Below are 13765 nucleotides of genomic sequence, written 5' to 3'. Positions count from 1 at the left end.
ACCTGTCATCAAGTCAGGTGATAGTTTGTGCCACTTTGTAAAAAGCAGGACTTTAAATTAGCTCAGTGTTGGTGTTCTCACACAAAGAGACAAATGGTGTTCAAACATATTTTCCCCACAGATGATTAATAAACCTTCGACAGCAGCTGGATCCACCAGCCACCAATCAGGCTTTCACAAAGCTGTGGGGGGTTATGGAGTGATAAATGGGAAGCTGAAGCTGGAAGCAACACCAACGAAGAAGTCAGGAGAAATGATCACAAACAGGTTCAAAATGTGTCGGTTAAAATAATGAAAGCAGCTCAAAACACCCAGATGATAACAGCTGCCTGGGATGTCCTTCAGACACGCGACCATAATCAGGCTGGTTATTCACACCGACCACGTGGTTATGCCCGGAGAAATCTGAATACCACTGCTTTATCAGATTATTTCCAGTTTACTGTGTTTTTCTGTGAACAGTGTAGGTTTTCATTCCAAATGTTTATGATTATGTGCTATAAATAAACTGTGTGTGTCCTCGTCAGTCAAAGTGCAGCTTCACCCTAACACGCTCACCTAAAGCATCAAACTTTGGAAACAGAAACAAAAACATGTCCTTCAGTGATAAGAGTTGAATTAAGTCACACAGTCAAGCTTAACTTTAATTCCAGGCTGATCAGCTGATCGCAGTGCCAGCTGATACCCTTCTTCTATCTTACTGATGAATCTAATAAAGTGTCTGATTAACCTGCAGTAACGTCTCCACGGCTGCCTTCAGTCATGCTGGTTTGCAGCCCGCTATCATTCTCACTGGTGCTCGCTCAGGTCTGTGCAGAGGTCGCGCTGCTGTTTCTTAATCTTTTCCACATGCACGCATGAAACTTTTTTTTTTTTGCAGTAATTTAACCCGTTATTGTACTAAATTCAGTAACGCCATTACAGGTACAAATGTGCTGCTGTTTGCATTGCAAATCTTTAATGATCTGCATGAAGGATGAGCAGGAAAAATCATAGGCGCCTTTTTTTCTGCACACTTGTGCCTGAATCAGCTGACTCCAGTTCAAGTGGAGGGAAGGAAGCTGGATGGTGTAGTGGTAAGACTACACACCTTTGGAACGGGAGTCACAAGCTTGATTCCCACCCGGTATCCAGTAAGGGTCCTGGCTAGACCCCCCACGCAAAAAAAACCCCAAAACTCCCGCAGCTATGTCTGCAGCCTGTCTGCAGCTTGGACACAAGAATTTCACTACATGTTGTACTCTGTATAAAGGTGTTTGTTTGTTAAAGGAAAGGGGGCATGGTTCTCAAAGCGTGGTCTGCAGGCCAGCAGCAGCCCTCAGTAACAGTCTGCAGGCCTGTAAGCGAATGAAGAAACTGCTGCTCAGTTTTTACTGCAAAGCGCAGTTTAACATCAAAGCAGCATTTCTTTAAAATATTACGAGTTCTGTGGTCAAGACTAAAATATAACAAGGGCCACTGCTACAAACTGGACGTGCACATGCGTCTCAATATCAGCCTGTCGGGTCAGGCGTGCAGCATCGGCTCTCCTGTGGTCCTGCTTCAGCAGTGGACAGATCACGTGTGCAGTTTTTGCCTTATTTGCACTCAGTCTGGAGAACACCTGGATGTACCAACCAAAGCGATTTAAACAAGGCACATGTCAGACAGCACTGATATTAATATTGAAATAAATGGCGAGTGAAGAGAAAGCCACCATTATCACCATGACATCAGTAACAACTTGTGCCAAACGTGTAAGACGGCCGTACGCTGCGGTTTGCTCACAGACCTACAGTGCCTCCTCTGAACCACCCAGATAAGTTGCTGAGTCCTTAAGGAGGGGCTTCCTTACCTCCCTGAGAGGGCCTGTCTTCTTATCTGGCACCATCTCCTGTCTGGAAGCTCTACACTACCCTTATATTATCACCATCCACCTGCATGACAGCCAAGCATCACTGAGTGCACAGGAGAAAAGGAGGAGGCAGATGGCCTTCCACTGATAAAGACCACATTGTTTCCTCTGGTGTTACAGTGGGAAGAGCTCAGGACCTGCGCATCACTTTATTATGACGCATTAGCTTAATGATTTTAAGGGAAATGCATATTTCACCTCAGTCATGAGTGAGGCGTTAAGAAGTGCCAACAAAACATAAAAACAGAACAGACGAAAACAAACTGGCAAAAAGCAGATGCAGAAATATAAAAAATAACAAAGTTTGACTTGAAACTTGTTGTTCGTAACTTTCATGGATAGAATTTCCAGGCGCAGCAAAGTGTGGCCGGCGGTTTCTGGCTTGGTGGCCTCGGGATCACCTCTGTGCTTTCTGCCGATCTTCTGGCTTTATCAGGAAGTGACCTCTCGCTTAAACTGGAGGGTTTGCAGCCAAGCGTGAAACAGCTGGCAAGAAAAGTCAGAGGCCACAAAATGGTGTGTTTGGGAGGAGTTCAAGTATCTGTGGGTCGGGTTCACAAGTGGGTGGAGAGAGGAGCAGGAGTCAGCGGGGATCTGAACGCTGTACCCATCTTTACGGTGAAGAGAGCTGAGCGTGAAATCAAAGCTGTCGATTTACTGCTCCGTCTACGTTCCCGCCCTCGCCTACGGTCGTGGATGCAAGCAGTGGTACCAAACAAACATTTGTGGTTGTTTGTTTCTTTTGTACACTTGAACACTACAGTGACCCTCAATGAGACGACAGTGCCAGCAGGGGCCCACAGCTCATTTAAGAGTGAACCCTGTTCCATCCAGCAGTAGTTGTAGTTCGTCACCTGAGAGGGACTCCGAGTAAAGCTGCTACTCTTCTATAAGGACACCAGATGAGGTGGTTTGGGCATCGTAGGAATCATAGTCCTACCAGTAGGAGAGCACAGGAAGACCTCGGGCACACTGGTCAGATTATGTTTCTCAGCCAGCTTGGTGACACCTCAGAGCTCGAGGAGGTCCCTGCTTAGACTGCTGCCTCTCAGATCAGCAGCAGAATATGGATGCATGGCTGAAAACCAGTGTTTAAATTAAAAAATGTATATGAGCCACCAAGATTATTCTGACCGTGAGCCCACGACTACAGCAACAAGGTGAACTGTACAGATTTTTCTCCTGTTACACACTTTGTCAGGAGTTTCCTGCCTCACAGTGAAGAAAACCATTTATTTCTTAGTTCTGGAAGTTTCATAGTAGATCCATCCACAGTTAATGATGATTCGCCTTTGCCATCACCTCTGTCAGCATCAACAGATTTATAGATGTGCATAGTGTCATTTATGCACTCACAATGAGATGTTGTATTTATAAAGGGACACCTTGAGAAAAACCCCAACGAATGAAAAGTTAAAGGCTGTTGGGCTTGCATTGACTCAGGCGTGCTCTCTGCATCGTGCAGAAACAGGACAGCGATAACTGCTTAGCATCAAATATGGAGACAAAATCTAAAGTGAGCAACTCAAGGACTCGCTTCAGTTTGGGATACTAAAATCTGAATGCAGCTCACTGAACTGGAGGTTTAGGACGGGTAAAGGAGACACACAACAGTTTCCTTCTTTCTTTCTCTTTAACCAAATGTTAAAATCAGGCAATGAACTATTTCATCCCACCTTTCTACTTACAGATATTATTTATTGAGTGTTTGCTGCTCTAAAACTCATCTTCATTAAATCAGCTCCTCGTGCAAATACAAAAAAATCTGCCTCTGATATTGAATAACCACAGCACGTAGCCCTCTCAACCTGACAACTTCACTGAAAATATCATAAATCACAGAAGCGGATGGCCAAATTATGCTAAAGAGCGCTAACTGATTAGCATTAATGTGCTGGCTTTCTCCCTCGGGCGCTGAGGCATAGCGGTGTGTTCCTCTGCCGACAGACAATACCATTAACCTTTGCAATTCAGGCTCTGCTGTGCGCGGGCAGGATCGCGGAGGCAGTGACCCCAAAAGTAGACGTTGCTACTGGGGCAACTGAGAGAGAAGGAGGGGGTGGAGAGAGGGGTACAAATGTTCTTCATAAAAACACAAACGCAGGAGAGTTATAGATCTAATCTGCTCCATGCATAAGCTTAGTGTGTGTGTGTGTGTGTGTGTGTGTGTGTGTGTGTGTGTGTGTGTGTGTGTGTGTGTGTGTGTGTGTGTGTGTGTGCCCTGCTCTCTCTTTTACCATCAGCGCTGACTTTTTTCAATTGAGTTGTGACCTGGGTGTAACCACGTATACGGTTATATGAGTACAGGACACGCTGATGCATCACTGACGGAGCTCGGTTACATTTCCTGAACACAGACGTCGAACCTTCTCCATCAGGACACGTTCAAGTTCCTCATCAGTCTCATACATGAACACTGTCCCTCATTTAGTCCTTTAAACTGTTCTGACAGACATCGTTCATCAGGCGGCTTCTGTTAGAAATCAGCTGGGGCTGTTTTCAAATGTAATGTGATTACAATAAGCAAACATACAGCAACATCAGAGCTTTTATTTCTATTTTGTTCTGAAATCTGTTCACTTTTCTTCTCTTTCCACAGCAGGTTTGCTTGTTTTGGTTTACTCGTTAAGAGCTTTGGGTTCAGCTTTGTTAGTTTCAGTGTTGGGTTCAATGTTTTTAGTCGTGGAGTAAATTTCCACTAATCAACCGAACAACTACTACTGTTACAACTACTTTCCTCAGTTTATATACACTAACTTATTGGAAGTTACACGTCTACTTTTTAATGCACAGGTACGACACACAATCTGCACTTTTCTAATTATTCTAAATATTCTTAACTATTTAAACTTTCATATCCTGCTCTGTTTGCACACTACAGCTGGGTTTGCCATTTATCTGTACTTTAATTTTAATAACAGCACAGAACTGTTTTGGTAACGATTGTCCATGATGGAAATATGTAACAATTTTGTGTGTCTCCGTCCTGTGTCCTCTTCTGCTTGTATAGGTGTTTTTTTGCTGCCTTTAGAACCAAATTTCCCCTGCGGGACAATTAAAGGATTATTCTATTCTATTCTATTCTATACATAAGTTCAGAGCAGTTATCTGGATACAAACACTTTATGAATGCAGTTAATTTGCAGCCGTCCAAAGTCTAGAGTTGATTTTTATTTTTCACAGCTGGTTTCTGTTTTTAGACACCTTTAGTTCACTAAAGTATCCTTAAAGATGATTTAACACTGGATTGATTTTCATCGCTTTTCTTTTGACCGAGCAGTAAACATCCAGTATAATCAGCCCCAAATTCATTTCAGTGATTTAAACAGAGGTCTGTACTTGAGCGCAGTAAGAGCGAGGCAGCGGACCTGGAGTCAGAAACTGGACACATCTTTATCCTCTGGGTTTGCAGGACTGTAACATACTATAAAGTGACCACTAAGGCAAGCACGTCAAACTCATTTTATATGGTAGGCCCACTCTGAGCTTCAGGGGGCGGGACCAGTGAAACTCTGCGTTCTGTCAGTGTAAAGAAGTCTAACTGCACCCTCAGAAACCCCAAAGTGAGAAAGTTCAACTTTAGCTCATCTCAGATACATGACGGTATAATCAACACGACTCTTTGGGCTTAAACTGTAAGAAATTAATTCTTGTGAATTAAAAAAGAAACATTTTCATATTAAACACTGAAAAAACTAAACTTTTCTGTCACGTAAACGTATGTTTAACCGAGTTACTGTGGTGTAGTATAAATGATCATGGGGTAGGGCTGTTCGATATAACGATATATATCGGATGACGATATAAAAACGTCTATCGTTTCATTTTACGCTATCGTTTGTTTCGTGGTGTCGCAAAATAAACTGTTTTCATCATTTTGATGGTCACTGTAGTGTCTATATTAATTTATTAAAGTTCTCTCTTTCTCTTATATTTAATATAACCACTACAGACGGACAAGCACCTGTTTTTATGCGTTGTCGTTAGCAACAACGACAATAAAACCATCGCGTGTCCGCTTGTTTATTTTCCACATAAACCTTTCAGAATAAAGCTCAAGATCCTGTTGAGACTTTTCAAAATAAGCTGAATCACGTGAAAGATGCAGAGTGTTTACGGATGAGAAGCAAAAAAGAGCCGCCAGGTGCTAAAAAATAAACCTTAGACGCAAACCTTAGAACAGGCTTTTCCCCGCCGCACGCCGTGTAATAAATACAAAGAAAACGGCGGCCGTTACAACTTATGTCTAAAAATGCATCGTTTCATGCATCAGTTAAAACACTCGACTCCAGCTACATGACGCGCAGCTGGAAACACTTCAGCAACCAGAGATTCACAGAATTTACAGAAAATGTTACATTTTCGTGATTTATATCGTTATCGGACGATAGATGTCTTATATCGGGATATGAGATTTTGGTCATACAGCCCTGTCATGGGGGAGGTCTTTATTAATAAGAAGCGCTGTAAAAAATCCATTGGGTCAGACTGGAGTCAGCGGTGGCCTGATTCTGGGCCCCGGGCCTTATGTCTGACACCTCTGCATTTAGGTGTCTTGATGCTCAGGCTCAAACATCCAGGTAAGTAAATCCCAAAAGGTTGATTCTGTTCATCTGTTTCATCATCATCCAAGTGACTTCTTCAGTCTGAGCTGACTTGATCAGTGGTTGTTGATAGGGCTGAACGATTATGGAAAATAATCTAATTGCGATTTTTTGCCCCAATATTGCGATTGCGATGCGATATGCGATTATTTTTTAAGGTCTTTGTCTTCTGTATTATTAAACAAAGACAAGCAATACATCATATAGTATGGCCAATACTATATTACATTAATTTTAAACTGTTCTTTCCTGGAAGACAGACCTCTGTTATGATGACATGAGGTGATGCATGAATTGATGACTGACATTTTTATTTAACTTCTTCAATCACAACAGTATATTTGAACATACACAATAGTTTATTTTTAGCTTACAAACATCTGAGCATAAAGTGCTGACAAGGAACCCTGGTGTAAACATTAAAATGAAAGTCAGTACAATGTGCAGATTGCAGAAATATACATAAAAAAAATCAGTGGCTTTACCACACTCAGTTTTTCGACATCTGTGAACTACTAGACAGTCATTCAATTAAAAAATAATATTAAATAAATAAAACTAATAAATAAAAAATACACACATCTTACTGATCTCTGCAGTCAGTAACATTACACATAAAGTGCAAACATAATAGCAATTGTATAAACACACACACAAACACGCCTTTAAAATTTAAAGGCGTGAAATTGGACGGTCTAGTTCTGATTAGCGTCACTGCTGTCTCGGTGGAGTTTAATAAACTCGGCCGTCTGCTTCTTGCTATCTAAAATACAACCAGACACTGGTGTAAATTCTCGACTGTCTCATACTTCTGTTTAATAAGTTTTCTGTTTGACGTTTAGTCAGCTGTGTGAAAACCAAGGAGGAACCCACCCGGGGGATTAATAAAGTTTTATTTTATCTAATCTAATAACTTTAATCTCAGCCAAACCGATTTACTCACGAACAAACAAAACACTGAAAAAAGCCCAACAATAACATTTTTAGGTTGTCTAAGTGACTTATATATTACGTTTAACCCGAGCAGCGAAACTCCGCGGTGATCTGAAAATGATGTGCCGGGAGTTGTGCCGTTCTCGGCCGCATCAGTAACCCTCGAGCTCCCGGCTAGCTGTCGAGCTGGTGGGTAGCAGACGCCTCTGAAAACGTCGAAGCACTTTTGCAAATATGGGATATCTTGATAAACCGAGCAGATATTTGATGTTTACACAACTACTTTCTCGCCTGAAAATATGTTAAAAGTTTATTTTGTGACCCAGAAAGATTAGTACGAGTAATTTTAAAACTTAGTAGCGGCCGCCATTGCTGGAAACTGGAGTTTGGCTGGGCCGCGCTATGAATTCTGGGATATGGTAGTAATTTGGACAGCCTTCGGCACGTCGCTGTGACGTAATCGGTCTACAAATGCGGCCTCAGGAGGATGCAGCCCATGAATTGTATAATATAATCGCAGTATAATCGCAGCCTTTGCGGTTAGAAAATTGCACTTGATCATGTCGCGATATTATCGCAAATGCGATATATCGTTCAGCCCTAGTTGTTGATCAATGTTCATGATGATTTGCATATTAATGATCAATGAACTGATCTCCCAGCCCATTGTTCCTTCAGTGGGCTGGTTTCAGTCATTATGCAAATGTACGTTTATAAGGTTGAAACCTGCAGTCAGCTGAGACTGAAGAAGTCACCTGGATGATGATGATGATGTAAACGTGAAGATGAACAGAATCGACCTTTTGGCCTCTGCATTGGGGAAAAACTACCTGAGTTTTGAGCACTGAAGATGCCTCTCGGATGACGGGTGAAACATCCTAATGATCAAAATACTCCAGCTGTTTTCAGTTCAAGCACTTAAAACTGCCATGACCTGGAGGACTGAGAAGCTGCAGACCTACTGACAGAGTGAAGACACCCCAGAGGATTAAATGCAAAGCAACTTCAGATTTAGGCTTTCCTGTTTATGTAGTCCAAAGTAACTGGCAAATAAAAGCAGTGTAGCCTGCACACTGACTTAGTGAAGCAGACCTGTGAGATCTCTTTATAGCCACAAACCCAACAAGAGGCTGGAATTTAGACATTAAAGTATCAGTTTAACATAATCAAAACTGTGAGTTACAAGTATTTTTGGGCTGTGACTGTGTATATATATAACAAATCAGTGCCAATCTAACCAACACTCATTTAAAATGAGGATCATTTAACACCAGTTTAACACTGGTTTAACACCAGTGATTGTCTGAGAGAAACACGACACTCTCGTGATAAGTTGGCGTGAAAGCGAAGCCTTTCCCGACTGAAGCGCCGTAAAGCCGCTTACCTCCCGTTTCTGTGACATGAATTTCTCACATGCTGCTTTACAGGCTTTGCTGCTACGCGAACAATAAACTATGTGCAGACCTGTTCCTAAACATGAAGAACATTCCAACACAAAAGCGGTTCTTTTATATTTGAAGCCACAGCAGTTAATCCCCTGTAGCGGGTCACGTTTGATGTAACTGGGTTAAAGTAATACGATTATGAATTGTAGCTTGACGCACACGGACAGATTTGTCCTGCCGAGCTCACCCAGCTGTTTAAAATTCCTGTCAAATCAACGTATCCAACAAGCGGGACCAACGCTCACGCCTTCATTAGCTCCTGATCACACTGACTGTCGCTGCTGTGGCTCACCTGGTACTGCGGGTAGTTGTAAAGGTTTCCATAGTAGGTGGGGTAGCGCGAAGGCTGGTAGAAATTGTAATAGGGGGTTTCCAGCAGGAGGTCAGACGGTCCCTCGGTATGAGCCCTGGCAGCGGCTGATGGGCTGGGGGACGATGCTGAGCGGGTCCCTGGACACAAAAACAAACAAAACACGATGAGACCGAGAGGATGAAGAGTGAAGTCTGTGGCTGGTTGTTTCAGCACTGTCAGGTAATTTAACATATGATGTTCAGGATGTTTTCAAACGCTCGTGTTTGTGTTTTGTTGCAATTTTAACAAGGAAACAAGTCTCATTAAGCCCGTCTCACATTTTACTGATGCTAAAACTTCTCTCAGTATTTAAGTTACACTTGTTCAGATCATTAAAGGAGACAGAAAGAGTTCATTTTGAAACATGCTGCCCAACAGCTCCATCTTCAGGTGACAGCTGTACTTGGTGTCAAACATAAAATTGTCATTTTTCAGGATGAAGATGACCATTAAGTCATCATTACTCACTCTCGCTTGTACGTTTCTTATCAGCAAGGACACATTCTTCCCAGGCAGACCCTGATCTTTGCACAGGGAAGACACTGTGCACCACTGGAGCCAAACATGATCACATTTACTGTCCCAACTCCTGCCATCAGCAGCTCCACACAGTGCTCCACTCCTTTTTATACCTCAATCTTCATCTCTACCCCCCCGTTCCCTCAAAATAAAAGGAACACACATACAAACATACAAAGTGCAAGATAAGAGCAGCCTTGACCCAAAATCACATTTAAGCGTTATCAGCGAAACACTCTTCTGTGTCAGCTTCCACACAACCTGGAAGAAAAACTCAAGGACATATTTTCAAGTTTCCAGTGTCCTTTGTTATCACGGAGTCTCTTGTTCTCGTCTAAAAACGTGTTCAGTCCACAGGATGTTGTTCAGCCTTGGATTAGCAATAACACCAATTAACATTTTAAAAAAGCAACAACATTAATTCAGTGAGGGGTAACTGGTTTATCTAGACAGGCACACAACAGAGAAGGAGGAAGTGCAGGCAGGTGGATGCCTCTCAGACCAGCAGCTGAAGTGCAGGCAGTAACACTGACTTGTGTCCAGACCTCACAGGTGAAAAGGTGTCTTTGAGAGAATTAACTGGAATTTTTTCAGACACTTGACACGTTAATAGCATTGTTTTTGTTTTTGTTTTTGTTTAATAACTAAAAACACTGGAGATCTCTAATAATAAGGTTCATAACACAACAAAATCTGACGAGGTCCATGTAACACGAGGTTACCTGTGACAGCAGAGGTGGGGTGGCTGGTAGGTGTCGGGGACCGTCCCTCCACAGAGAACAGGCAGTCTGCTCCAACTTCATTCTTGACCATCATCTCAGAACCGGACAGAGACACTGGACTACACATCCCAAGCTCTTCTTCTTGGGCCTGCTGCCTCCTCAGGGCAACCTGGAAGGGAGGAGAGGTTTGATAAGGAACCGAGAGCATGAAACAAACATTGCCCTTATCTGCTGACTTCCCAGAACAGATTTAAACAGAGGCTCGTCTGAAAATTGTAATTACACCTGATTAGACAATAATAAGATTGTTTGTGTGCAGATAAACTGTTGATATCGCCATAAAACAAGATGATATTGAAAACACGCTCCTGGCTGCTGAGCGAGATGAAACCAGCAGCTCTTTGTTGTTTATAATTCTTGAAAAACTGTTTAACAACCGACTGAAAAATTTATAGATAAACGACTCACCGAGAGTCAGTACGGATTCAGATCAAGCAGATCACCATCATTGGCACTATCAGATTCAATAGAATACATCTCAAATTCCATAGACAAAAAGCAATATGTGGCTGGGTTATTCAGAGACTTGACAAAAGCATTTGACTCTATAGATCAGGATATATTAATAAGAAAACTGGAACGTTATGGTGTCAGAGGGGTCGCTTTAGTGAGAGGAAGCAGTTTGTGAAATTAAATGGTGGTTGCTCCTTATGTATGCACATTGCTTGTGGTGTACCCCCCAAAATTCAACATCATTAACGACATCTGTAAAGTGTCCAAAGTATTAAAAATGGTTCTCTTTGCTGACGATACAAACATTTTTTGCTCTGGTGATGATCTGCAGAATTTATTGGAGGATATGAAATAAGTAAAGTCAAGTTCTGGCTTGATAAAAACAAATTATCATTAAATTTAAATAAATCTAAACTTATGTTATTTGGAAATAGTCGTTTAAATACAAATGCTGAGATTCAAATAAATGGTGTTGATATTGAAAGAGTCAGTGAAAATACATTTCTGGGGGTAATAACAGATGAAAAACTTAACTGAGAGCTCACGTAAGATATATTCATGCCAAAGTATCACGAAGCATTGCAGTACTAAACAAGGCAAAGCAGGTATTCGACAGAACATCACTTCATATTCTCTACTGTTCACTGGTTTCACCATACTTAAGCTATTGTGCAGAGGTCTGGGGCAACAGCTATAAAACATTACAGTCACTTTTTACTCTTCAAAAAAAGCAGTCGGAATCATCCACACTGCAGGTTACAGGAACATACAAACTCACTGTTTTTGCAGTAGGAAATATTGAAAATTGACGATCTAGTAAAATTTCAAACAGCACAAATTTTATTCAAAGCATAAAATAAAGAACTGCCAGGTAATATTCAGAGTATGTTTGTTTTAAAAGAAGCAAGTTATAATTTAAGGGGGTTTTGTAACTTCAAAACAGGGAAGGTCCGTACTACAAGAAAAGGCTTTTGTGTTTCTGTTCATGGAGTGAAACTGTGGAACAGTCTGAATATGGAATTACAGCAACGTCCAAACACAAAACAGTTCAAAAAGAGTTATAAAAATATGATCTTGAAATTATGTGAATGTCTCTATTAAAAGATGTACAGGATATAGTATATTAGAAATCTGTTCACCATTTTTATTACAAATTATATCAGTAAGGAAGCTGACTAAATATTGAATGATAATTTATGGCAAAGGGGTGGGATCAAATAAGTGTGTACTTCTTCCCTTTCAACGTGTAAATGAATCAGAATGGTAGCAATATTGAAATGTATTGATTTTTGTATAGTATTTTTTTCTCTCTCTTATTTTCTTTTCTAAATGTACCTGTATATTGTTTACATGTTTGAAATAAATTAACAAACAATCAATCAATGATTGGTGTAATCAATCAGGTGATCAGCTCAGCTTTCTGTAAACTGACAGCTCTGTGCATCGATGTATCTCAGGGTCACGAGTGAAACATGATGTTTTACCCAGTTAAAAAGACATTTTAATTCTTTATCTGCTCATTTTGTTAGTATCAGTTCTCTGTAAGAGTCACTTTCAAGCAGAAATTCCAAATAACTTTTTTAAACAGTTTTCCAAATCAGTTTTCACACACCTGACCACGCTAGACCAACTTATTCATCTGTTCTTTAGAAAATGAGGAAATTATCCAGCACTACTGACTTTAAAAGCCACTGATTTCTAAATTTTGCTGCGTTTCCTGCTAAAAAAAAAAAGGTTTTCAATAGGATTAAATACAGTCTATTTAAAAAAGACAATAAACGTCAGTTATTAAAGCGTTCTTTACAGGATAGATCATTAAAAAAGAGAGCAGAATCAACAACATGGATTTAAAGAAGCTCAAAGAAAAAACAGTAGATATCAATGTGGGGGAAATACTGGAAGAACCAACAAAAATATTCTTTGAAAGGAAAAAAAACATGTGGTTATTTTTAGTAACTTAATACATTTAAAATGTTATTTTACAAACTCTTAAATTGTCACTTTAAATTACAAAGTTACAAATGAATTCATTTTGCTTTTTGTAAGTATCTTATAAATGTGAGCAGCTGCTGGAACATTTTAACCCTGAACTTTAGCTCCGTCAGGCAGCTAACTGTTAGCTCTGTACGAACTTGGCTAGCTGCTTTCTGGGTGGTTATTACTAATGAACAGACTCACCCGCAGCAAACAGGGTTTAAAAGTCCACAGACATAAATAGAAAGTCCCAAACAGCCTGTGTGGCTGTGTGTGGTCACAAAGCCTTTGGCTTGGTGTTAAAAAGCAGTTTTGTTCTCAGCTGCAGCTAGCCGCGCTAACGGGCGCCTAAACTGAGTTACCTGGGCCGCCATGACTCTCTGTCTTTCCGCGATCAGTTTGCATTTGGGACACTGGCAGTCCCTCCAGTTGCAAAAGCGCTTGTGTCCCTTCAGTGGAGACACGTATCCGTGATTTCTACAGCGGGAGCACTTGGGCATCCTGGGGGATTTCTTGATTTTGGGGGACATCGGTCCGCTGCAATCCGGTACCTGCTTACTCTGCTGGTCCTGGCTCATGGGTCCTGGCAATAAGGAGTGCTGATAACTGTTGGACCTGCCCAGAGAAGACGTGTGCACACGGACAGGTCTGCTGCTGAGCCCAAGCAGAGGCTGGCTGATAAGATATGCACTGGTGCCAGGCTGGAGGCTGTAAGGTCCCTGTCCCTCCACACCCTGCTTTTTGGTTTTTTTCCCCAGAAGGCCTGGGATCCAGTGGGAGGAAACAATGCGGGGGAGAGAGCTGGAAGT

At 41.4% G+C, this 13765-nt stretch overlaps 1 protein-coding gene across 2 annotated transcripts in view; it reads right to left on the bottom strand.

The window, feature by feature from the left end:
• Positions 1–13765, bottom strand: part of dmrt1 (doublesex and mab-3 related transcription factor 1) — a 36024-nt gene extending 22259 nt beyond the window's left edge. Inside the window, exons 1-3 of one of the 2 annotated variants that reach the window (XM_082555067.1) lie at positions 13319–13765; positions 10470–10638; positions 9169–9326 (exon numbers count right to left, since the gene is read on the bottom strand). In XM_082555067.1, the coding sequence (XP_082411193.1) occupies positions 9169–9326; positions 10470–10638; positions 13319–13534 (543 nt within the window). In that variant the 5' untranslated portion in view covers positions 13535–13765. The remainder of the gene's footprint in view (positions 1–9168; positions 9327–10469; positions 10639–13318) is intronic. The other variant, XM_082555066.1, reaches the window with a different exon arrangement.

The sequence above is a fragment of the Aulonocara stuartgranti genome (assembly GCF_965226115.1).
Source record: "Aulonocara stuartgranti genome assembly, chromosome: 12".
NCBI classification, from domain to species: domain Eukaryota; kingdom Metazoa; phylum Chordata; class Actinopteri; order Cichliformes; family Cichlidae; genus Aulonocara; species Aulonocara stuartgranti.
Note: the sequence above shows the minus strand (reverse complement) of the source record. Positions and strands in the feature narration are given on the sequence as shown.